This window comes from Ambystoma mexicanum, chromosome 8 (genome assembly GCF_040938575.1).
Source record: "Ambystoma mexicanum isolate Mex_15411 chromosome 8, UKY_AmexF1_1, whole genome shotgun sequence".
In the NCBI taxonomy this organism is placed as follows: Eukaryota; Metazoa; Chordata; class Amphibia; order Caudata; family Ambystomatidae; genus Ambystoma; species Ambystoma mexicanum.
In genome coordinates, this window is record NC_090929.1 from 469,049,648 (window position 1) to 469,076,590 (window position 26,943).

The following is a 26,943-nucleotide window of genomic DNA, read 5'->3' on the forward strand; positions in this document are numbered from 1 at the left end:
ATGTGTATTCTGATGAATAATTGATGTTAACACGGTGCAGATTCTACACTCACTTCAGTACAGCCCTGAAGATGGTCTCAGACCGAAATGCATTGGCATATGTACTATTGTTAATAATTGACCTATCGATTTTGAGTTGCCTCGCAATATCTGAACTAATCAAGAAAAAGATATAAAACCAGGAAATGTGAATTAAACATTTCTCTTGGAAAAACTTTGTACCATTTGGAAATATATTTTGTCTAACATTTGAATTATTTTACGCAAGAGCTATATATGATTGAGCAACCTTATTTAAGGTCAACTGAGAGCACCAGTCTTAAGTACGGTATTTTTACCTTACTTTTTCTTGGAATTCTTATATGTAGGTCCCAGACCCCTTCACAATGGCTTCTTATATGCAGGTCCCAGGTCCCTTCACAATGGCTTCTTCTGAGTCCCAGAGGTCACCAGGAAACCCCCATACCTTTTCGGGTCTCTGTGCGTCTTTCGACAACGCTCCTTCACTTCTTCATGTTTTCGCACTGTTACGCGGCTCTGCCACATTTCTATAAAGCTGCACTGCATGTACCTGCTCGCCTGCTTCGTGTGGCGCTCTCCTCTGCCTGGTCTTTCTGCCTTGCCCGTTTCCGGCACATCTGTCTTCAGTGGAGCAGGTAGGGACTCTCAAACTCTCCCCGTTACGTTCTGGTCAGCAGATGCAGCTTCAGCTCTTCCTGGTGCGGGAAAGGACCTCCGCTCGCGGTGCCTCCTAGGAGGGTCTGGCAGCAATGTTAGTGCCTCTTCCATCTTTAAACTGCTTCAGGTTTTACTACTAGAATGTTCAATCCGGTTCTCTGAGAGGTGCGGGTAGTCTCCCCTAGCGTTATTAGTAGAAAAAGTAAAAAGTTAATTTCGTTTTTCAATGAAATGGATTCACTGAAATCTCCATTAGGTAAAATATTTTTGAAGAAATCACATACATCCTTAGGTAACGGCCATGGTGAGAAAACTTTCCCTCAATGAGCTGCAACGAGACACCCGTCCTAAATAACTACAGGAAAGGGCATTCCACAAGAGTAAGGTTTAACAGAGTAATGATTATTGTAGGGACCTTAAGAATCGCATATCAAAGAGATGCCACAAGTTAGCACTTCTTCTTTGGAGCGGGGGCCCTGTCTTCAGATCAGAGAAAAGGAATTGACTGGGACCTTGAGTGATGTTAGGCAGTGGAGTCTCTTGATAGTCCTATATCCATGAGAAGAGAACTATTCCTACCTATAGATCATCGTGTTGGCATTGCAGCGCTTGAGGAAAACTGTTTTCTAGATGTCTAGACGACAAATATCTAGTGCAGTAGCAAGTAGTTTAATACTACTTTTGGCTTGACTTAACAGGTTGCACTTGAGTCATCTTCTTATATCATGTAAAGGAATACAGAAAACAGCACAGCTTTCGAACTAGCTTCCATTTCCCTTCTAGGAAACATTTCAGTCATTGTGATTTCTAAGTTAAAGGAGCCCTCGTAAATACCCCCACCCACCTATCCACCTGGCATTCTGCCCTCTCACTACACTTTATTATTTTTTAAATATGTAAATAATGGTGTCTGGCTCTCAATGTTAAAAAATACTGTTATGTCCCCCTATCCGTCATCTATGCTCCTACTCTTACCCCTTCACCAAACTACTAAATCCTACAATGCCCTTATGTAATGGCATATTCCCTTGACTGCCTCTATTATTTGAATAGGCCATATCAGCTTGAAAGCCACGGATGTATGTCTACTCAAAAAGAAATGCTCTAATTTGTTTGCACTCATATGTCCTTTTAATGTTTTACCACAGAATGTAGGGGATACCCCTCTGCAGCCTCCCCACTGCCCCTTACCCCCATCAATATTGCCTTACCCCAACCGACATCTACATTTTGATGGTAACCTTTGAGGAAAAAAAACAACCAAAATAAATTAGAGCAGTTTTTGGTCAAGCAATAGACCCACTACCCAAGCAACAAATGCCACTGTACCATCCAGTAGCCATCCCTGGAAGTTCACCCCCAGCCCAGAGCCACTGAGCAATGCACTGTGGTTATGTAAATTAGCTCAAAGCATGAATCATGAAAATTGTCTTTCTCTTAAATGGCAGTGCTATTTTGTACAACCTAAGACAGACACCTCTCAAGGATGCAGACACCCACATACGTGTTTCACCCTCATTAGGGATCATCATTGTGGTATAGTCTGACATCCTTGCCAGTGCAGCATTGTTTTTTTTTTGTTTTTTTTAGCAAACACTATCAATTTTACTCCATTGGTGGAAGTTCACCTCCGGTTCATGGCCACTGAGCAATGCATTGTGGGTATGTACATATATATGCTGCTTTCATCAAAGTTTACTTCTATCGTCCATATGTTTATACTTCATCAAGATACATATTTGTAAGAAAAACAACTTATGTTGATCCTGATATGTTGTTGATGCCACGATTTCTGCGGCTACCAAAATGGCCGGATGATGGTCCACTCTTAATCAAGATGGCAGCTGCAGAAATCCTGGCATGAACAGCATCTCCTGCGTGTTTGTTCGTATATATGTATTTAGTAGGTGTGGAAGGATCGTAGAAATGTGAAACTACTCAAACGAATTGCGGACAAGTGTGTGCGTGATTACAGAAAGTCTGCACTAAACATCTTCTACATATAGGAATTTAACAAAAGAGTGTAACAAAAATCATTGTTCCATTAACTGTCATTGGTGATCAACAGAGTTTCAGAATAAAAGCAACATTAAGGGGTGCAAAATTCATTTTAGCCGCAGGTGGTAAAATATCCAATGAAACACTTCCTTGCTGCCTCTTCTTGCTTCCTCTGTTTTCCCTGAGCATTGCTAAGATAATGTAATTAAAAAAAAACCCATGTAGAGTTAAATGTCTTTTTGCATTTGTTGTCACTGAAATTGTAGAACAGAATGGACATTTCGATAGTATGAAATTCCTGTCGGGAGTAACTCTTCCTCACCGTGGGGCGAGGGCAGGAGCCCCCCCAGCACCCCAGCCCAGCAGAGAAGCCACGAGACCACGAGCAACACGGACAGGGCCTGCCTGACCCTGTCCCCACACGCCGCCTGACCCACGCATGCCGGGCGCAGCGCGGGCTGAAACCGAGGCTGAGCCTCGTGAAAATCAGCTGTAACCGCCGGCAGGCGGATCACGCCGGCGGCCAGCGCAAAGGCCACTCTAAGGCCTGTTGAGAGCCTGCTCACCCCCTCATTCACTCTTCCTCACCGTGGGGCGAGGGCAGGAGCCCCCCCAGCACCCCAGCCCAGCAGAGAAGCCACGAGACCACGAGCAACACGGACAGGGCCTGCCTGACCCTGTCCCCACACGCCGCCTGACCCACGCATGCCGGGCGCAGCGCGGGCTGAAACCGAGGCTGAGCCTCGTGAAAATCAGCTGTAACCGCCGGCAGGCGGATCACGCCGGCGGCCAGCGCAAAGGCCACTCTAAGGCCTGTTGAGAGCCTGTCAGGAGCATCAGGAGCCAGGGGCCACGGACCCTGCCCTCACCATTCCGGCCGCAACAGCACACAACGGACTAGCCCCTGAGCCGAGGAGCATCTTCTGCTACACACGGTTCGGCCGTGCTTAGATCACCCTGCCTCATCGAACTCCCTCAAAGGCGAGGGTTGACATCTTTTCACAGCCAGGTATGCCCATCGTGCACACTCATTATTGCCAGCTGTACGGCGAGTTCTGAGGCGTAACGCTTCTTGAGTCTCGCCCGACCTCGTCAGATTCTTCCGCCTGGCCCAGCAATGGCGGGCGCATAGCGGCACCAGAGCGAGGCTCTGGCGCCCAGAGACCACTGTATTATTGCGTAGTGCCTTTTGGTCGCCCAGAGACCACTGTATTATTGCGTAGTGCCTTATGGTCGCCCAGAGACCACTTTATTATTGCGTAGTGCCTTTTGGTCGCCCAGAGACCACTGTAGTATTGTGTAGTGCCTTATGGTCGCCCAGAGACCACTGTATTATTGCGTAGTGCCTTATGGTCGCCCAGAGACCACTGTAGTATTGTGTAGTGCCTTATGGTCGCCCAGAGACCACTGTATTATTGCGTAGTGCCTTATGGTCGCCCATAGACCACTGTATTATTGCGTAGTGCCTTTATGGTCGCCCAGAGACCACTATATTCTGACATCCTCTAGGCAACTAGCGCCTTGCACTACTAGAACCATCGCTGCTCAGTCTCGCCTCCCTCCACGTGCACTACAGAGTATTCCAGCATGCTACCAGGGCTGCACCACCAGATTAGCACACTACTACTCATAGGCGCACTCCTCGCCAATGCAATATATGAACGACACTATCTACACTCGTGCTTACCTAGCCCCAGCATCATGATGCAGTCCAACACAAATTCGACACCTCACCCCAGCCCCAACACCGCGCATCCTCACACCTCTACACCTAATAGCTGCACCAGACTGTGCAGACTGAGGACACGCACACTACCTAGGTCCTTCTCATCGCAACACATCCCAGCATCACTCAGAAACTATAGATTAGGTTCTCGCACATCTGTCTCTCACAACTTTGTGGGTAGGATTCCCCACATCCCCACACCGTGTTCCAACCTCACACCCACCACTATACCATCCACCCCACCCAACTTCAAGCTGAAAAAACAAACGAAACAGCGGCCTCCCAACAGAAGTCAGGTAGCACCTACACTCAAATGCGCATTACTTAACACTCGATCGCTCACTGCCCATGCCTTAGAAATCAACGAGCTCATCTCCAGCTTCGACCTAGATCTGCTAGCCATCACAGAGACTTGGCTGCATGAAGCCTCAGGCCCCGCCATTACCCTAGCTGTACCAGTAGGCTACTCCATCCTTAGACAAGACAGACCTACAAAATCAGGGGGAGGGGTTGCCATAATCTATAAAGACATCCACCATATCAGGCCCACACCCCACACATGGGAAGGGAATGCAGACATACTATCGGCCAAACTATCCCTCTCTCACAACAACACCATTAACATTCACGTCATCTACCGGCCTCCAGGACTCCCAACCGATTTTCAAGGGCAAATCACGCATATTCTCAGCGAAAACCTAAAAAAATCCACCAAAACCTTACTCCTAGGTGATCTTAACCTAGGCTATAATGACCCAAAGGACAAAACAGCAACCTCCTTCCTCAAGGACCTCTCCAACCTAGACTTCACACAAAAAATCCTGTCACCCACCCACTCCAAAGGCAGAACTCTTGACTGGCTGGCCGACCATAACTGTAACTCCTCTATCACATCCAACACATTCCTCCCTTGGACAGATCACAGCTGCATACAATTCTCTATCCCTACGTTACCTACCAGAAAAACACCAGTACATAAATCCGCCACCCTAGCCAGAAGCTCCAAAAAGTTAACTGCAGACAATCTACTCCCCCTTCTCAACACCCCATGCCTCGCCCCTCCTTTCCCTCAAGATCCTAACATCCTAGCAGACATACTCAAGGATACGCTCACCAATGCTATAAACTCCATCGCTCCTCTAGAAGAGAAAAAAGAAAAAAAATCCTTCCACTCAAACGCATGGTTCACAGAGGACCTCCAAGCTCTGCGTGACAAAAAGCGCCAAGCACTTAAAAACTGGCAGGCCAACCCATGCGACATCACCAAAGACTTATTCAAAGTCACTGCAAAAAAATACAAAACCGCCATCTTCAATGCCAAATCTGAATCATACAACCGTCGAATACTAGACTCAAAGTGCCACTCAAGAGAACTCTTCTCTATCTTTAAAGAGCTCACAGTGCCTCCCACTTCCTCTGACGAGATCATCAAGGATGAAGGCTGGTGCAACAGTATCCAAGCCGCCATGCTCAACAAAATAGACCTCTTACAAAACAAAATCCGCGACCACTACAATACCTTGCCAAAACAGAGTCGACACTTAGATTCCCAATCCCATAGCAAAACCACTAACATTCCCAAATTTGCCTTTAAAGAAGTTTCAGAACTAGAAGTCCTGGACATACTGAAACATCTGAAACCATCGACTTGCAAAGCCGATACATGCCCCCCTAAATTAATCAAGGACTGCGCTGAACCACTTGCCCCAATCATTACCGCATTCATTAATGCCTCATTCAAGTCCTGCTCTGTCCCAGACAGTCTTAAAGAAGCCTGGGTGCGCCCACTTCTAAAAAAGCCCACTCTCGACCCCACGATGCCTAACAATTACAGACCTATAACAACTGTCCCCTTCCTTCTCAAGATTCTAGATAAAGTGGCACACAGCCAAATCCAACTATACCTCGAATCTAACTCCATCCTAGGCACCAGACAGTCAGGCTTCCGCAAAGGTCATGGAACAGAGACTGCTTTGCTGGACCTAAAAAACCAAATAACCAAGATATTGGACAAAGGTAAACCCGCCCTTTTACTTCTCCTCGACCTCTCTGCGGCATTCGACCTAGTGGACCACAAGACCCTCACCTCACACCTCTCCCACTCCGCACATTTCTCTGACCAAGCCACCTCCTGGATAACCTCATTTCTTGAAGGGAGGGCCATGAAAGTCTTTTCAAACATTTCGAGCGCAACACCATCCATAATACACTGCGGTGTCCCTCAAGGCTCCTGTACAGCACCTACGCTTTACAATCTATTCACTAAGCCCCTATTCGAGAAACTTGATGCACTTGGGATTGCCTACACCAACTACGCCGACGACACCCAAGTGCTCCTCCCTCTATCAGGCTCATACCACAAAGACGCCCTAGCTCTAAAACTCATATATGCCACCATTCAAGCCTGGATGGCCACTAACGGCCTATGTCTTAACGGGGATAAGACTGAAATCCTTATCCTCGGCCAAAAATCCACACTGGCCAGGCTAGACAGCTGCTATGCCAATTTCAACATCGACAACTGCACTATCCCAGTCCTATCCTCTGTGAAAACGCTAGGGGTCTACATTGATGCAACCCTGTCCATGGACAAACAAGTTAGTGCCATTGTCTCCGCATCTGCACTAAGCACTAAACTCATCAACGCCATTAAACCATTCCTTTCCAAAGAAAACTGCCTTTCAATAGCAAGAGCTACCATAGGCGCTAAACTTGACTATTGCAATGCACTTCTAGCCGGCACCTCTGAAAAAAACCTAAACAAACTCCAGGTCACCCAAAATAACGCTCTAAGAGCAGCATTAAACATCTCCAAAAGGGACCACATCTCACTGGCAAGGCAATCAGTTCACTGGCTCCCTGTCAAAGAACGCATCACCTTCAAGGTACTGACTACTACCCACAAATGTATCCACCACACTGCACCATCATATCTCTCAGACACCATTCTCAGACAGACCTCATCCAGACCTACCAGACTCTGCTACACTAACCAACTCACTGTACCACGCATCCACAAGATTACAGCCGGGGGGCTGGGTTTCCCCTACATAGCACCAAAACTTTGGAATAATCTCCCCCACGCTCTAAGAGCAGAAGGCTCCCTCACAGCGTTTAGAAAAAAACTCAAAACCTCTCTCTTTAACTAAAATTCCTCTACCTACTGCCATTCAGGCACACACTGCTAACTATTGCTACTGCCCAAACTGTATGCATGTATGCCTCTGTATGCTGTAACTAAGACGCGCTTTCCCTGTAACCAGCGCTATTCTGTAACCAGCGCCACGATGCCTCAGGGCTGATTCTGTGCGCTTAACAAATGCGAATAAATAAATAAATAAATAAATAGGTAGACATTTCATCTAAACATTTCCATGTGGTAGGTCCAGGATTTCCACGTGGAGTTTCTATCGTTGACTTTCATGGTTTAATTTTGGAATCGTTTTAATCTAAAAAAAAGTGTGCTGAGACCCAAGCCCCATAGCATAAAAACATCATATTGGTCTGAGGGTTCGATTTCTTTAACATATGACCATGACGGCCTAATACTGTTACCTGGTTTCTCAATAAAAACAAATTCATGTTGCGTTGGGATCTTTTGTAATCACCATTGATAGGATAATGCAGGTGGTATGACACAAGCATAGTTACCCTCTCAGTACAATAGATATTTGTACATCGCTGAACGGTACTACGTCCTTTCATCACGGGATGTTTTTTCGCGTGGTTTTTTACTGCGATTTATCTGCCAAAAAAACTCATAGCATTTTTTTGGGGGGGGGGTTGGAAAAATATATATATTGGATTTGGGTGTTCGGGGATATATAAAAATTAAAGGGGAATGGGAGATTGGGGGGTGGGGGACCCCCCAAAAATACAAAAATGAAAAATTTGCGGAGTTTTTTTCGTAAAAAATCCACGTTAAAAACCCTGCGAAAAAACATCCCGTGATGAAATGACATGGAATCCTCTGAACTGCAGCAGCAAGTTGGACGCATGCAGTACTCACATCAAAACGAAATCACATAAAACAATGCATGCACTTCACAGCTGTTGGAATTTCTAGTGGAATATCATTGAGTTAAGTCTTGAATACAATTGGCTATGCGTGTTTGTGTGTACTTGTGCTATTTGCTCACTTGTTTTTGCCATTTCTTGTGCATGCATGTCTTTGTGTGCATTTGTGTGCAAATGTTATCTATATTGTTTGTATGTACTTTGTAAGATGCATTTGTGTTTACTACCCAAATATACTCATTTATGTGCACTCACCAGTGTATGCTACTATGTTTGTGTGGAACCTACCCACATATGTTAACTTTCTGTGAACCGTACCCATGTATGTTGTGTCTGTCTGCAGTCACCCATGTGTGCTAAGTTTCTGAGCACTAACCCGTTTTTTCTTGGCTTGCATGTGCCCTGACCCATTCCCACCATTTCCCTGGAAGTAGATGGTCAGCTCTGGATTTGTAAACCCACTGGAATGAACCAAGGCAGAGGAATCTTCCTGTTGAAAAACAAGAATGCAGTGACCACCCTCTGTACTCAGCTGCAAAGCCTGGAAGAAGACATCATTTACAAAAGAGGGCCCTATAGAGCAACCCAGGCTCGAATAGTGCAAAGGTCAGTGTCAAGTGCACATTCATTACACGAATATGAGCATGCGGTATGGATAACAAAACAGTGAGAGCACAGCAAGTGTAATGTAAAGGAATGTACTGAGTATGGAAAGTGAAAATGTTAGCCCATGGCACACATATTGCGAAGAAACATGTGGTACAGCATAGAGAGCAAATGCTTAAACACCACACATAGTGCACAGGTGTGCAGGCATAGTGTATTATCCTAAAAACAACAATAATAATTATTATAATAATAATAATAATATGAGCTAGATAGTGTAAAGGTAAAGGTATGTCACGGATATTACAGTGGTGGGTGCACAGCACAATTGCTGCAGATTAACATATGACATGGATAGTATCAATGTTAGCGTATAGCTAGTTGAAAGGCGAGTGCATGAAACTTAGTACAAAGGAGAGGAATTTGCACTTATATGGAATGGGAAAGTGTACATCTTGGATAATACAAAGGTCAATGTAAGGCTTAAATAATGTTAAGGTTTAATGGTGGCATGGATATTGCCAAGGTAGACCACTTGCGCAGTCAGTGCAGTGGTGAACAACTGGCATAAGCATTGGAGAGGCTGTTTCAGGATTAAAGTTGAGCACATGACACTGGCATGGAAGAGCATGGACCAAGGGAAATGGGAACCTGCAGCTTGTGGTGCCACGCTTTGACAGGGCTCTATAGCAGGGGCAGTTTGGTGAATGGTTGTCGAACAATACCTGCATGGTGTGGGTTTGAAGGAGATTGGGTTCTAGGTAGATCTACAGAGACTCTTGGCATGGAGTAACCTTGGGTGTGTGGTCCAGCATGACTGCATTTCATGGGCCTGGGGCACCGATACAGCAGGGCCGAATAGCATGATCATGGGGCAGCCAGGAACTGGGGGATCCATAGGGGTTTGCCTAAAGCAAGGTATCAGAGGCCAGACAAGGGGGAGTTGGGAATAGGAAAGTCCAGCAGGATGTATGGTGTAGTTAAGAGTACAGCAGTGTTGCATAGAACATGATGGAGTAGTGTAAGCAGCTGGTTGAACATGTCACATGTGGTCATTTTCAGACTGAAGTATTGAAGATCCAGCAGGGTTCATAGCATGAACAATGGCAGAGGAGGAATCCAACAGACCTTCATGCCATGGACCTGTAACAGCCTGTATTATGGGGTTCACCAGCAGGGCTGCATGGCATGCAGCCAACTATTGGGCAAAAAAGGGGAAATGTAGTGTTTAGACAAGGGGGTGGACAGTGTCCTCTATTACATTACTTAACAAAAACCTCCTTTGTCAATGTATACAATTTATAGATACTTTGTCGCCAACTATTATATCATTGCGTACTCATGGAGTTTCAGTTATTTATCATCTCCTTGATTTTCTTTCATCCATATTCAAAATCTACAGTGACCCATAATATTCATGTTATTTGGTTGCACATGTCAATTACTTTACAAAAGTTGAAGTCAAAACATAAACATGAACCAGAGTTTGTGAGGAGCCACATCGGACCTGTGACACAAGACTGAAGTGTAACAAAAGATTAAATAACACATATATACAGAATTGTGCAGTGATTTGGTTAGTATATATGAAAAAAGCCTGTATTTGTTTTTGGTTTTTCCAACATGTTTCAGTTCCCTAGAACCATTATGGGACCTTCTTTGGGGTGAGTAATTGAAGTGGGTCATTACAATGTACATATCTCCTTTTGTGGCGAAGAGGAAGAAAACTTAAGTAGTTGGTTTGGTTCTCTGATACCTCACCAAATCAGGGGCCAACCTCATAATTACAATCTTTTGAGATTCCACCTGCTCAAATCTGACATGGATTCAACTAGTAAAGTAATTTAGACCACTGTGAGAAGGCCAATAAAAGGGGCCTTTTCAAAGGGGGTGGACAGGAACACTTCTCAACTGGAGGTGGGAGGCCTACCAGGATTAATTCTAGAGCCAGTACTATCCTTGTGGTGGACAGTGACAGTAGAGAGGTTGCAAATTCCTTTTCCCCATCGGGTATGCGCACATATGCATATGTGCAGGGTCCTGTTTCCAGCCTTGACTCTGTGGGCATATGATTGCCTATATCCATTTGCATTTTCAGATACTGGCCCACGAGAGAGAGAAAAGATGGAAGGGAGAAAAACAGTTTTGTGCCTGAACATAGCTCCAGCGCTGCAGCGACCCAATCACTGTGGCGGAACAGTTGCCAAGAAAGAAGCGCTCACTCCAGCCACAGCACAGAGCAGCCACCCAACAAACCGGATTGGTACAGCACGCTGCATCACAAAGCTACCCACTAGACCGCCATGGACTTTCAAGGGGAGGGCTCCATTGTCTTATGCTAGTGGCCCCTGCCAATACAAACCTGAGAACAAACTTTCACATTGAACTTTCTTCACCGCCAGATTTCCTGGGTGGCAAGCCCACATAGAGAAAGTAGGTTGGCCTAAGACCTGCTTTTAAGCAATTTTGCTCACATAGACGACCGGGTAGGGAGATGAAGACAGGATATTAGTTAGGAACAGCTGACCAACTATCCTGAGGGGAGGGGTGTATAGGTTTAGGACAGGAAGCAGGAAGTGTGGGTGTAGCGGCGAGGTCAAAGGAGGATGTAGTCGGCAACCAAGACACCAGTGGGAGAAAGTAGGACTGGTGAGTTCTGAGGAGAGTTTTGGAGCAGATAAGTCTTTAGCTTAGGAGGGTTAGTGGTTTTGTAGTTTAAGGGTGCATGTTTGTTAGACTTGTGTGTAAAGAAAGAAGTGTAAGGTGTTAATGTGGGAAGGCTGTCTATGGTGTGTGACAGTAGTGGTGTGGGAGGAGGAATATTAGTGGGAGGAGGCATAGTAGTGGGATAAGGAATGTAGTAGTGGGAGGAGTATAGAAGTGGGAAAGGGAATGTAGTAGATGTACAGGTAGTCATGGGAGGAGCAGTGTAGTAGTGGAAGTAGTGTGAGGAGGAGTGTGGAAATGAGAGGAAGAGGAATTGCAGAGTGGGAGGAGTAGCATTGTAGGAAGAGGAGAGGAGTTAACATTTAAGGGTGAAAGCAGCAGACAGGAGGATTCTGCATCAGAGGGACAGAGGATTTGTTGGGAGGAGTTACGGGAGAGGAGGTAGGTAGAGAAGAAAGCATAAGGCAATAGTGAGGATGACTGAGTTAGGTGACTCGAACAAAGTAAGTGCAAGGTACTCTTCCAACCCCTTTATAACACTAACCAGGGGCTAGTGTAGGGAGAGTCAAGAAGTCTCTGAAGGAACTTTAGAGAGATAAGGCCAAAAGTCTTTAGATCACTAACACAGCTGAGTATTAGAATTTAACATACAGAGAATGTAAAAATCAGTACCACTCGCTCAGGGATAAGAAAAACTGGGCTAGGGAGGAGGGTGTACGAGTCGAGAGATGGATTACCTAGGGCACAGAATGTTTCAAATAAAAACCCTTGAACCGTCCTTGAAACTCAGTGTTTTCTGTGCTATCTTTGATATTACCTAGATGTTTAGGAGATGAAGGAAAAGTGGAATCATTGGGGCTGTGCTGAAATTAATTTGAACAATGTAAGGATGGCGTTTCACAGTTAGGGTTCCTTTGAGGGGGTGCCAAAGAACAGTAACTAATTGTTTACAGAAATAAACATTTTCCTTTCTAACATTAACACTCATCGTCTTAATAATTAGCCAGAAAATAAAAAAGATGAGTAAAATTGCATTGCCATGTATTATGGACAAGCCATGGTCAAATTATAGTATAAACAAGGCTGACCATGTATAACACTGGACAACTCTAGCTGCTGTACATAGGTGATAAAAACAGTACAATAAAATGAAGATGCATGTAACAGTGAAAGCACTGAACCTTGCAAATCAATTTCAGGAAGGTGGGCTCTTAGTGAGGAATGGAATAAAGAGTATAGAGAAATGGCACGAAGACAAAGTGGGAGAGAATTCCAATGAGAAGGTGTGAGTAATGAAAAGGAAAGAAAGTGGGATTTAGCACTGAGAGGACGTGGTACTGCAAGAAGAAATTGAGACTGGGAGCGAAGAGAGCGGGTCGGAGTGTAGAAAGATACCAAAGAAGAAAGATGAATCGGAGCAAGACCATAAAGAGATTTGAAGAGTAGGCACAAAAAATTGAATTTTAAACTTGAGTGAAAAGAGACTCAAACGAGAGTAGAAAGTGAAGAAATAATGGCGTCCCGAGGAGGAAGAAATTAGTGAAGACGAACAGAAGCATTGAACATTTATTTCAATGGCGCAAGATGAGATACAGGATGACCAAATAAGGAAACAGAGCAACAAAAAAGAGGGAAACAAATCTGTGAAGAGATCAAAAGTTTGGTAACGTCAAATGTTAGAAAAGGACAAGCCTTACGGATGTTATACAAATGATAATGATAGGGTTGAGAAGATAAAGGAATGTGATGCTTAAATTATAGGTCAGAATCAAAGTATAATCTCAGGTTACGAGCTGTAGGGGAGATAGGAAGGTGAGAGGGAGGAATCAAAATGAAAGAAGGAAAACAAGGGGGTGGAATAGTATTAGAGTGGGAAAAGAGTACCCCAGTTTTGGTAGTGTTTAATACCAAAAAGTGTTCCGTCATCCAGGAATTAATAGCTTTTAGATATGAAGAAAGTTTATTGTGAGTTTCAGGAGTAAAGGAAGTAAAGGATAAGAAAAGTTGAGTATTGTCTGCATAAATTTGGTGAGAAAGACCCAGAGATGAAATGACTTCAGCCAGAGGGGAAGTATAGAAGGAAAAAAGAAAGGACCGAAAACCGAACCCTGTGAAACACCATAAACAAGTGAAAAAATGTCAGATGTCATCCCGGCTCAGGAGACCGTGAAGGTCCTTTGGGATAAGTAAGATCGAAACCAAAACAGGACATATCGCGGGAACCCAAAAGAGGAAAGGGATGAAAGTAACCATGAGTGATCAACAGTATCGACCGCAGCAGATAAGTCAAAAAGGATAAGCAAAGATGACTGTTTAGAGTATCACGCAGAAAGTAATTAGTTAATGATAGAAAGAGCTGTTTCTATGGAGTGGAAAGGCAGAGGAAGTGAGGAAGAATAGAATTATCAGAAACAAAGGTAAAAACATGAGAATAGACAAGACGTTCAAGAATTTTAGACAGATACGGCAATAGAGAAATAGGACGGAAGTTAGAAGACAGGGAGCGTCAGCAGAAGGTTTTTTTAGATTAGGAAGAATAGAGGCATGTTTAAAGGCAGCAGGAAAAACAGACGTCCGAAGACAAGTATTGAAAAAGGAAGTTAGGTAAGAGACAAGAGAAGGGTGGATTTTTGGAATAAGATCTGATGGAATAGGCTCGCATGGAGATGCAGTAGGATGAGCTTGGTTTAAGACAAGAGAAATCTCCTCGTTTGAAATAAGAGAAAAGCAGGAGATAGTGGTATTAGGAGGTCAGGATGAAGCAATAGTACTGAAAGTAGATATAGAGAACTCAATGGTAGCCTGAAGAGAGGCTACCATTGAGGAAAATAAAACATCAAGATCAGAGCAGACAGAGTCAAACTAGTAGAATGATCAGGAGTGGTAGGAGAAAGGAGAAACAAAAGAGTTTGAAATAAACGTTTGGGGTGAGTTGACTGAGAATGTAAAAGATCAGAATAGTGGGAACATTTAGCGGAGAGCAAGAGACCATCATAGAGCACATTGTAAGAAGAGTAAGACCAATAATTACCTTCAGACCTCGACTTGTGCCAACAACGCCCAAGACGACGAAGTGCAGGTCGCATGCCACAAAGATGTGGAGAAAGCTATGGTTGAGGAGGTTTACAGGTAGGATAAAAAGCAGAAGTTGGATGAAGATCACCCAGTGAAGAAATAAGAGAAGATGATAAAGTAGTGGCAGCTTCATCAGCAGGCATGGACAACCGAAGGTTGCCTATCCAGGTATATTCCCTGTTAGATAAACAGTGACTATGGACACAATGCCCTTGATTCATGAACTGACCATTGACAAACATCAAATATAGAACAAGGATGACCATGTACATACATGAACAACTCTTTTCATCCATGATACAATAGACAATTTAGGAACGGTCAGGTAGGATGCGCTGACGAGTGTGAGCTCTTCACACTACACCAAACTTCACAACACTCACTTTAAATCGTCCCATAGCTTACATCAAAGCTATCGATATATAGTTAAGGGAGTCGTGTGAAGTTGTGGTGCAGTGTGCATTATGATTTAATTTGCAGCGTTATACAGTGAGTTTGCATTTGGCTCAGTATTTGTACCTTAACATTTGCTTTCCCAACCTTTGCAAACTTCATCTTTTTTAAAGGTAGCAAGATTAACTCTTGTTAAATAAAAATTGTATTCCACTGATTTTTTCGTGTGTGTGTGTGTGTGGGGGGGGTGTTTGTGTGCATATCATATAGTCCTTACTCATATTCTATGCATATTATTTACGTGCCTATTACATGTTATTTTTGCCTTTGCATGTTCTGAGCATATTGTCTGTGTATATTGTATATGTGTACTATGGTTATTCATGTTCCAAGCATAATGTATGTATGTGCTGATTGCAATTTTCTATGTGGATTGTGTATGTGCTTATAGTTTTTGCAATTGAATGTTCTGAGTGTATTGTGCCAATCAGGCTCTTTCCATGTGTGTGGTTGTTTTGTATTTTGGGTGGATTGGGATTTGATAAAAGCAAACCGGTCAACACAAACATGAGGTCTGGTGCACCATAGCATTTAGTTGGTGTTCAAATTCTCTAAATGTATAGGATGGATACAGCTCAAGGGTGCCTAAGGGAAATAAGCAAGCTGTAATGATTGTGATGTATATGTTGTGTCTGCTTGTGGTGTGCATAGGATATTAATGTGTGTCGGGATGTGTCTGCATAGTAAATCCAAGCGTATGGCCTGTGCGTATTGATTTTATTCATATTTTCACCCTACTGCTTCAAGCATAGTCTTGGAAACCATGTATGCCCTTGTCTGTGTTGATGTGCATGCATAATCTGCATGCGCACCTAGTTGTTCACACTCTGAACCTAGTGCACAGTTCAGAATTATAGATATATTTTGGGGGTTTTAAAAAGAGAATATCTTAAGTCTGGCTGATCTCATTTTGTAAATAATTTTTGCAGCGTGCAACAGTTCCCGATAAGGGCTAGATGTCCATTGAAAATCAAAGTGAACAGTTTCAAGATGCATCTGGCACTATAGAAATAAAAATACAAAATTCTTGGTGTAAAGTCATCAAATTTGGCATGTGTGTTTTGATGTGGTGACATCAGTGTTTGCCATAGTTAATGAACCCCTCTTGGACTGGGTCAAAATAGAAAAAGTAAAAGAAGGACTGAAAGACAACCATAGAAAATGTTTAATGTACTGATGGTCCAATACACTGAAAAATGAAGATCCTGCAAGATATGAGAAATTAGAAATGAAGCTTGCGGGCAATAAATAGGCAACGCGCGCCATCAGCCATACATAAAAGGAGTGATGGCGCAATTCCGTGCAGATAACAATAAGCGGGGATGCAGACACAGGAAAAGTCCATAGGCAGAGTTCACAGCACCATCGCTACAAAACCATCCATTTGTAAAGGATCCCATCCATACTGTTCTCAGAATTGACTGGCTCGCTTGCTATGAACATAGCAACAAAATCTAATGTCATGCCACCAAGGGGAGGGCTGGCACATATCCATCATGGTAAAGCAACACTGAAGTCAGAGCCATGAGTGCAATGTAGAATAAAAACTGTAGAATAAACACACTGCCAGGGTTCAGAGCAGTAAAAAGACAAATCAGCTGCAACAAGAACTGCACATACACCTGACCTTTACAATTTCTGCTATTCGTGTCACTTCCATTTCTAACCTGCTGCTCGGCTCGTGCCAGCAACACAGTACAAGGGTGAAAAGATTTCCCTTGCTTCTTGGGCTGCTTCTTCGCCAGCCGCATTGCCCACGTCACTGTGATGGTGTTTTTGGAAGCAGGGGTGTGGCAATGCAAATGCACACCATCAGAAAGGTTGGAAAGCTCCCTCCATGTATTACTGCACCACAGAAGACCACATAGACTGCCTCTTTCGCATGCTGATTTTCCCAGATGGCGTAAAAGGTGGGGCTGCGGCTATGCAGCTGCACACTGGCAGGAATGATGGAAAGATGCCTCTGGGTCCTAGTATGGCACAGGCTTTTGCCCAGACAACCTCGCCACCTGCAGGTTTACAGTGGCTGCCAACAGTGTGGATCCATTAACTACTGTACCCTCTCAAATCTGTAATTTAACCTTCTACACAAAAAGAAATGCTGAACTTTCTCAAGCATTTAATATTCTAGACTCTTGTTCTATGTGATAGTCCTCATTAATTTCTCCAACTTTGCTGTTTCAGTCAACTGTCCCCTACTCTCTCCTCCTGGTCCTTCCCATTTGTGTCTGCTTTTCCTTCTTCACATGCACCTTTGTTCTTTTTCAGTGCAAGATCATTGGTTTGTACTGCCGCAGACTATATGGAATGGATAGCTCAACTTGTATCTGATTTTCTGTTTATCAACTATGTTGTTGATCTAAATTCCTTTTGTGGTCTGGCACTTGATAGATCATTATATAGGATGTGTGATGAAGTCCCCTGCCTGGCTCTGCGGACTACCTGGACTGTGAACTTGGAGGCCGGGTACATCCGCAGGCCAGTGGATGATGGGCATGAGGACAGAATGGGGAAGATACTCAGTTCACTGTCCTTCTGTCCGGGTTGATTGGCAGGGATGGGCCCAGTCATCCTGAAGCCATTGGACACCCTTCATCAGCAAGTGGCTCCAAGAACCTCTCCCATGTCTCTAAGAACTCTGAAGCAGTGAATAACAAGACTCTCATGGGAAGTCTGCACACTCTTCATATAGTTGCAAACAACATGGGGGGCCCGAAAACCAAGGTTAGAAACAACCATATGACCTCCCCAATATACTTACAGGCAACATCAACAGAAAGAGCGGCTTCTTTCACAGACAACTCTCCCATCCCATCTGTACACAAGCATTAAGTCCCATTCCCAGAGTCACTCACCATCATCTTCCACTCACAAGAAGAAGGGACGCCACCGACATTGGTGCAAATCGAACTCTTCCTCTGAACTTGGTAAGTCATCGGCAGGACCAATGTCCAGAGCCCAGTGGGAGGAAGTCAAGTCCCAAATGCTAGAGATGTTCACAAAGGAAGCTGTAGGTGGGGGCAAGCCCCCGATACAGCAGGCCTTGGTAGCTCAAGTGACGCCCAGTGATTCTGGCCCCAGAGCAAAACCAATTTCGACGCCATTGGCATTGGCAGAGCCTTCAGGCTTGGCACAGAGCAAAACTGTACGGTCCTCGATGCTAGGACCTTCCCGTGCATCGCTTTGGGCAAATTTGTGAACACCTCGCTCATAGAGGGTTTTGTGCCAGAAGATCTCAAACACTCATGGGTGACCCCTATATTGAAAAAAATGGGTCTTCCCATGGGAGATCCCTTACACTTTAGGCCTATCACAAACACTGCATTCTTACTCAATATTTTGGACCGGGCAGCATACAGATAAGTGGCACAACATCTCAACAATGTTCCTGTCCTGAACTGCTGACCATCAGGATTCAGAGCCGGCTACAGCACAGGGACGGCATTACTGGAACTTAAATCCAGGCTTCTAGCACGCATGGATAAAGGACCGTCTTCCATGCTCATGCTCCTCGATCTCTCAGCCGCTTCCGTCCTTTGATGGTCTCCAGGCTTGAAGAAGTGGCAAATGTATCTCCAGCTGTGTCTTGCTGGGTTGCATCCTTTCCCAATAAAAGAGAAAGTACAGTATGCTCCGAGACAGCTGAGGTAGTCGCTGTTCCAATAGAATTTGGCACCCACAGGGGGCGAGTCTCTCCCCATGCTTATACAACATTTTCATGGCCCGTCCTTTGCATTGTTGGAGCAGGAAGGGATTTTGTTCACCAATTTCGCAGACGACATGCAGTGCATCATTCCTCTATCGAGCGCCCACAACCTAGACGAAGCTAATATGAACAAAGCGTATGCCAGTATCGAAAACTGGATAGTTTTGAATGGTCTCAATCTCAATAGATCTAAGACCGAACTCCTGATTGTCGGCACGCAGGCCACCCTTTCCAAGCTGGCCCCTGCCTATGAGGGTTTCCAATCAGGTGATGTGAAGATTACCCCACTCAAGAAAGTCAAGTTTTTGGGGGTTACCTTCGACCAGCATCTCGCCATGAAGGCCCACGGCGGGGAGCTTCATCTCAGCAGCGGCATACTACCTCAAATTATTTTCCCACCTGCAACCCCTCATAAACCAGGCCAATGCCGAGAATGTAGCCAGCGCCATTGAGGGCTCCAACTTGGATTATTGTTGTAGTCTATTTATAGGTATCAGCAAAATTGAAACCAACAGACTCCAAGTGATACAAAATGGAGCCGTGAGGGTTGTAATGGGCCTTTCTAGACGCGATCATGTGTCGGAGGCTAGAAGAGCCTTGCATTGGCTGCCAGTGGAGGCGCAAATTAGTTTCCGCCTCCTTATGATCACATTCAAGTGTACATTGGGCAGCATGCCAAGTTATCTGAAGGAATTTATTGTGAATAAGGCCGCTCATAGAGCCTTCGATCTAACAACCTCATGTTACTAGTGATCCCAAGATGTAGATCCAAGATAACCGAAAGGTGGGCTTTTTCAGTGGACGCCCCAATGGCATGGAATGATCTTCCACTTGATCTTAGGCTTCAGACTAAGCTTGGGCCATTTAAGAAAAAATTGAAAACCTGGCTGTTTGCTTAAATTTCCCTCTGGTTAATCTCGCTGACTCCCCCACGGCACTCTCTGTCACTAGCTTTGATGTCCCTTCGTTTTTTTGTTGTTAGCGCCCTCATGTCTCCAGGTCCATTGTTGCGCTATATATATTTATTAAAGTAAAGAATAGTGGCAAATAATCCACATTCAGTCTTATGTCTCACTTCAGCCTCTACTATCCCTAGCTCCTAACCACTAAATCTTCAGCACACACAAATCAACTAAGCCACTCACACAGTTTTGTAATGCTTCACTCACGAGACTGCAAATAACAGAATACTACACCTCGACAACCAACTTACATTCCTCAGTCCCCAGACAATGCATCCTAGCACTATGGGATGTGATGAAGTCCCCTGCCTGAGTCTGGGAACAGACAATATGGAGCTCCAGGAGACTGTGTGCCACCCTAAACCTGTGGCTGTAGGACCCAGAGGCAGTATAGGAGGATCCCTGAGCCACCTGACCATGGTCGCCACCACCACCCACACCACGTGGGAGGGAACAAAGTGCTGCCCCTCATCCAGTCCTGGGAGGCCAGACCTCGCAGGACTGAATTGACACACGTGTTCCCTGACCAACTAGTGCAAAACAGCCCTTCCAATCCTGTCCTTTCCCAGACCCATTAGGTGACCTTGCAGAGTAACCTGGAGAGCCCCCCACCCCCTCGCCACATGACAGAGCCTGGTCTTTCCCTGTAAGGGTAAAGGTTTCTCTGTTGTTGCCAAATGCAGCAGGTGTTGAGATGATGTTACATCGCTTTATGCATCAAAGAACATTTCTCCAAGAGCTTGCTAGACCCATGTTGAACTCCATGGGACCATAATACAATGTTTCGAGATCATGACTTCCCCAATGCTGAGATCCTAATGCAGGAAGGAACCATTCAGTGACATGTCCCCCTGTGAATGATTCACCCACCTGGGTTATGCTATTACCAATGTCCTTTATGCTTTCGAAATCAGAGTGCCTCCTAAGCTAACCCTGTTGTGTCTCAGCAAAACAAATGTTGGGAATGTCACAGAGGTTAGTACAGCCCAGGCAACACTTGGAATTGTCAGAAGGGAAAGAGTCAGATCCTCAATGGCCGATAGGCCAAATATAATCCAGGCACAGCCCTTTGACCCAGAGGGAGGAGGAGCACACTATCTGGCACTGTGGGCTGTAGAAGCTGAACTGTTTTGTTTGAAGGAACCAGAAGAGTGGGTGAAGAAGCAGAATCTGGGGAGATGGTGGAGAGTGGTGTTAGGAATCCTACCTGAAGCGCTGGGCGATCTTCTTTATCAGGAGCTGATTCTTTCTAGGTGTTCCTGTTTTCTGTTTCTGCCAGGACTTTTACCTTGTAGAGATAGGTCCTGTATCTGTGGGAGGCCAGCCTGTGGATGAATAGGTTCCCAGACCCCCGATGCAACTACCCAGAAGACAGTTCAAGAAAGATGGGAGGGAACCCTTTCAGTGAAAAACCCTCCCCCGCCTCACTCCAGGAAATCCGTAGTGACGATAAGTAAGATCAGTGTTGCAACTGTATTTCTAAAGGTGAAGAAGAGAGAATGCAGTAGGTAAATCAGCAACTGAAAGAAGGAAGAGCAGAAGACTGAAGAAGAACAACTGCAAAGCGGATCACAGAAGATATGATGGTAATGTTGTAGAAAGCGCAAGGGGCGTGGCAGAAGGTAGGTGCGAACGCTCAAGAAGAGGAAAACAGGAGGACAGCTGAGCACTAGGAGGAGAGAGGCAGGAAAGCAGCTGAGCGTTCAGAAGGGATTCAGATTAGATGGAGTTCAGGAGCACAAAGGCAAGGCTACGTAAGCACTCAAAAATGAACCTGGGCGAAATGAGATCAGAACATCTGTACACATTTAAACAATACCAAGTCTTGTCAAAAAAATATATATTTATTTATAAGCAATTTACACAAATATTTATTTTTCTCAACATCCACATTTAAACACCACCATTCATTCCATCATTCATTCACAATCTCACTATACATGTCAATATACCACACTTGTGGTACTAAGATCACCTAGAACCAATATATTAACATACATTTCAACACCTCTTGGTGATTACAGTAAGTGTTAATACAAAAACAAATATCATATTGCTTATTTGCTGTAACTCAACATATGTTTCGGTCGTCACAATAGGCCCCTAATTAAAGCCGGCAAATATAAGCGACCTTCTTCAGGAGACCGATGGTTCTGTTGCAACCACTCTGAAATGTCAAAAGGTGGAGGATGTCATCAAACCTCAATCTACAAACAAACAATATACATAACACCAGAATTCCGATCTCTTATTTGTTTAGACACAGATATATCTTGTGTGTATATCTCAGTTTATGTGTATACAGATTGGCGCTCACCTCCACGTGAATTAATGGAGACGCTTGTCAACGATGGACTAAATCCTGCAGTGGTGCTAGATAACTCTGCGCCTATACTGCAACGTAAGAGGAGGACAAAGCATCTTAGTAAGCCTGCCCTATAAACAATACTCCATTATATATATGGTATGGACACACTATCTTACCTGATCAAAAATTCAGGTATGGGGGTGTCTTGCGTCTTTAGTCAATAAATCCAAAGAGGAAAAATCCCTGTTCTCGCCTAACATGCAACACAGAGACTCAAGACTCAAATATTTTCATCTTGACAACACTGGAGGTAATCAAAACCTCCTATCAATTCGCGTCACCTCATGTGGCCGAGTCCGGATATGTTCTTATTCTGGTACCCCAGTTTTTTCTCACTGCGCAGTGGTTCCAGTTCAATGTTCCTGTAGGGATACGTGGAACAAAACGTCATGCTCATATATCTAACTAACTCAGAACATTGTCAAGGTTTTGTTAATGCTGCTGTCTCACTCCCCTGCCTCTCCCGACAAAAAGTTTTGTGGAGGAAACCGATAAAAATTCCCTTCATGAACCTTTGTACAATCATGCTGGAGGTCTATAACGACCCCACTATCATATTAGGCTTTTCTGACCCTAAAAATAATAATAATAATGGGTCGGTGTGCACAGTGACTGCCAAACAGCTTATAATGCTGATGGAAAACACACAACTGCAGCCTTAGCTGGGCTGCTGCCTTAGCTGGGCTGCTGCCTTAGCTGGGCTCCATGGCTGTTCAAACACCTCTATATGCGTGAAAAAGGGAAAGCAGACACATGCGCTGTGCACGCTGATTGTCAGCAGAAATGGAATTGAAAGGGTCGAGTTTACCCTCGTACTCTCTCTCTCTTCAAAACCTCAAACAAACTGTGTGAATTTAAACACTCAAACACACACGCACATTTTACTTACCCTGGGTTCCTTCTCTCTTGTCCTGCACACACACCACATTTCGTGCTGGTTCCTGGCCGTGGCTTCCTAAATACGCCATCAACATGGTGAAAGGACTCTTGAGCCCCAGTTCCCAGAGACTTTTCCTGTGTAATGTTGTTTCCAAGTGATCTTCTTTCTTTTGGATCACTAGATCCAGGAAACTTACACTCGCTTTGTTCCACTCCATTGTGAACTTGATGTGGGGATCACATGCATTAACCCACATATGGGAGGCCACCAGAGATTCGATAGAACCTTTCCACACAAAGAACACATCGTCTATGAACCGTTTCCACACTCTCAAGTATCCTCCAAACGGCTGTTGTTTCAAAGCGCATGAGGGTCCTAGTACAGAATGATGTTCAAAATCAGCCATATATAAATTTGCCACGTCAGGTGCAAAGGTGGCACCCATTTTTACCCCTCTGAGTTGTTTGTATAAACTTTTCTTAACAAGAAAAAAGTTTTCACACATGGCCAAACGCGCACATTCAAGTATCAATCCCGTTGGTGGATTTAATGGTGTTTCTCTTGTATCGAGGATCTTTCTTAACACCTCCAAACTCTGCATCCGAGGGATGGACGTATACAATGATTCGACTCCATCGTTACTAAAATGTCATCTGGTTCCATGGTGATACTTTCCAGAATGAGGAGCATATGGGTCGTATTACAATCCAAAATGTTTGTTTATGTAAAAAACTTTTGTCTATGAAGGCTCTACAATGCTCAAAGTCACTGGGAGCCGGGGCTTAACAGTCCTGTCCACCAACATAAACAATCAGGGTTTAGCAGCATTTATTGTTTTCATGCACGTGATAGGGTTAGATAATTCATCCTTCACGCTGCATTGTTTCCCCAGATTTGGCAACAAGAAGGAGTGGTTCTTGAAAAATCATTTGAATAAAAAAAAAAACAACATGTTTTACACACAGAGGGACTACATGGCCCAGAAGTCTCTGGGAACTGGGGCTCAAGAGTACTTTCACCATGTTGATGGCATATTTAAGGAAGCCACGGCCAGGAACCAGCACGAAATCTGGTGTGTGTGCAGGACAAGAGAGAAGGAACCCAGGGTAAGTAAAATGTGCGTGTGTGTTTGAGTGTTTAAATTCACACAGTTTGTTTGAGGTTTTGAAGAGAGAGAGAGTGCGAGGGTAAACTCGACCCTTTCAATTCCATTTCTGCTGACAATCAGCGTGCACAGCGCATGTGTCTGCTTTCCCTTTTTCACGCATATAGAGGTGTTTGAACAGCCATGGACCCAGCTAAGGCAGCAACCCAGCTAAGGCTGCATTTGTGTGTTTTCCATCAGCATTATAAGCTGATTGGCAGTCACTGTGCACACCGACCCATTATTATTATTATTTTTATTTTTAGGGTCAGAAAAGCCTAATATGATAGTGGGGTCGTAATAGACCTCCAGCATGATTGTACAAAGGTTCATGAAGGGAATTTTTATTGGTTTCCTCCACAAAACTTTATGTAGGGAGAGGCAGGGGAGTGAGACAGCAGCATTAACAAATCCTTGACAATGTCCTGAGTTAGTTAGATATATGAGCATGACGTTTAGTTCCATGTATCCCTTCAGGAACATTGAACTGGAACCACTGCGCAGTGAGAAAAAACTGGGGTACCAGAATAAGAACATATCCGGACTCAGCCACATGAGGTGAGTCGAATTGATAGGAGGTTTTAATTACCTATAGTGTTGTCAAGATGAAAATATTTGAGTCTTGAGTCTCTGTGTTGCATGTCAGGTGAGAACAGGGATTTTTCCTCTTTGGATTTATTGACTAAAGACGCAAGACACCCCCATACCTGAATTTTTGATCAGGTAAGATAGTGTGTCCATACCATATATATAATGGTGTATTGTTTATAGGGCAGGCTTACTAAGATGCTTTGTCCTCCTCTTACGTTGCAGTATAGGCGCAGAGTTATCTAGCACCACTGCAGGATTTAGTCCATCGTTGACACGCGTCTCCATTAATTCACGTGGAGGTGAGTGCCAATCTGAATACACATAAACTGAGATATACACACAAGATATATCTGTGTCTAAACAAATAAGAGATCGGAATTCTGATGTTATGTATATTGTTTGTTTGTAGATTGAGGTTTGATGACATCCTCCACCTTTTGACATTTCGGAGTGGTTGCAACACAACCACCTGTCTCCTGAAGAAGGTCGCTTATATTTGCCGGCTTTAATTAGGGGCCTATTGTGACGACCGAAACATGTGTTGAGTTACAGCAAATAAGCAATATGCTATTTGTTTTTGTATTAACACTTACTGTAATCACCAAGAGGTGTTGAAATGTATGTTAATATATTGGTTGTAGGTGGTCTTAGTACCACAAGTGTGGAATATTGACATGTATAGTGAGATTGTGAATGAATGATGGAATGAATGGTGGTGTTTACATGTGGATGTTGATAACAATAAATATTTGTGTAAATTGCTTATAAATAAATATATATTTTTTGACAAGACTTGGTATTGTTTAAATGTGTACAGATGTTCTGATCTCATTTCGCCCAGGTTAATGTTTGTTGTTCCATTATATTTAGCCTGTAGAACCTGTGGCAGTAAGGCAATCCCTATTTCAAAACTACGTAAGCACTCAGAAATGCAAGGCAAGACTGAGCAAGATTCAAGGAGGAAAAAACAAGAACAAAGGAAACTATCATATCCTGCAAGAATGGACTGTGCTGCACAATCAGCAACAGTCTTACCCAGAGATAAGCAGCCGGATAGGGGAGTGTGATGACGTATCACGCGTCCTCGGAAGATGGGCAGGATCAAGCAACTTGAAAATTAATGTTCGTTCGTCGTCCGAAGGCATACCGCACACCCATGGGTCCTTAGTAATGAGGAACCCTGACAAGTGGAGAGGTGGCAACAATGGAGATCAGATGGTGGTGGTAAGAACCAAGGGAATGGAAGGGCAGATGATAACATGAGAGAGCAAGAGTGAGCTGAAGGGGGTGGTGGAAGTTGAGATTGAGGAGGTAATATAATGGGATGAGAATGAACGAAAGATTGAAGGATGAGGCACTGAGGATTAAAAGATTAAAAGATAAGGAGGTATCGTCAGCAGAAGGACTGGGGCAGGAAGAGAGAGTAATATCAGCCCGGTTATAGGAGACTGTGGCAAGACCAGAGGAGGGGGCGACTCAAGAGAGCAGTAATGACAAAGCAAGTGACATCAGGGCAAGAGATGGATCGGGAAGTGGCAAGGGGTGGTGGTAATAATAAAGAAAGTGGTGCAGAGGAGAGAGGATTAGGATTAGAGGAAAGTTCAAGACAGGAACAACAAGCAACGTGGACAGGAACAGGCGGCAAGGAAGAGCTAGCTCCTGTCTAGTAAGAGCAGGAAGGCTCCAGCAGACCCACTTGTCCCTAGGCAGAACCAGACATTGGGACGTAGGTACGCGCTGGGGACAGTGAGTTTATGAGCATAGAGAGGAGGAGAAGGAAAGATCTGAGGGAAGTACAGGCAAACCCCAGGAACCCATCTCTAACGCTCCCTTACAGCTATGTGCACTAACCTGCCTCCTCAGATCTGAATTCAGAAAGGCCACAACTAGATTAGATCATGAAGAGGAAGTGTTTCGGGTCACTGTAAAGCCCACAGCGCCAGGGAGGAGAGATGCACCATGGCTCTGGTAGCAGTTGGTCTACTCCCTTTCTCTGTTAAAGGTAAAAGCCCAGGCAGGCATTCATAGTCCTTCTCACTGCAGTCATGGAACATTCCTGGGAAAGTTGTCAT

The 26,943-nt window shown here is 44.3% G+C and overlaps 1 protein-coding gene across 1 annotated transcript in view; it reads left to right on the plus strand.

Annotated features, from left to right (window-relative positions):
• The window catches only part of TTLL10 (tubulin tyrosine ligase like 10), a 1,071,284-nt gene that overhangs the window by 860,462 nt on the left and 183,879 nt on the right, over positions 1 to 26,943 (plus strand). The window contains exon 10 of the mRNA XM_069610084.1: positions 8,854 to 9,025. Coding sequence (XP_069466185.1) covers positions 8,854 to 9,025 — 172 coding nt within the window. The remainder of the gene's footprint in view (positions 1 to 8,853; positions 9,026 to 26,943) is intronic.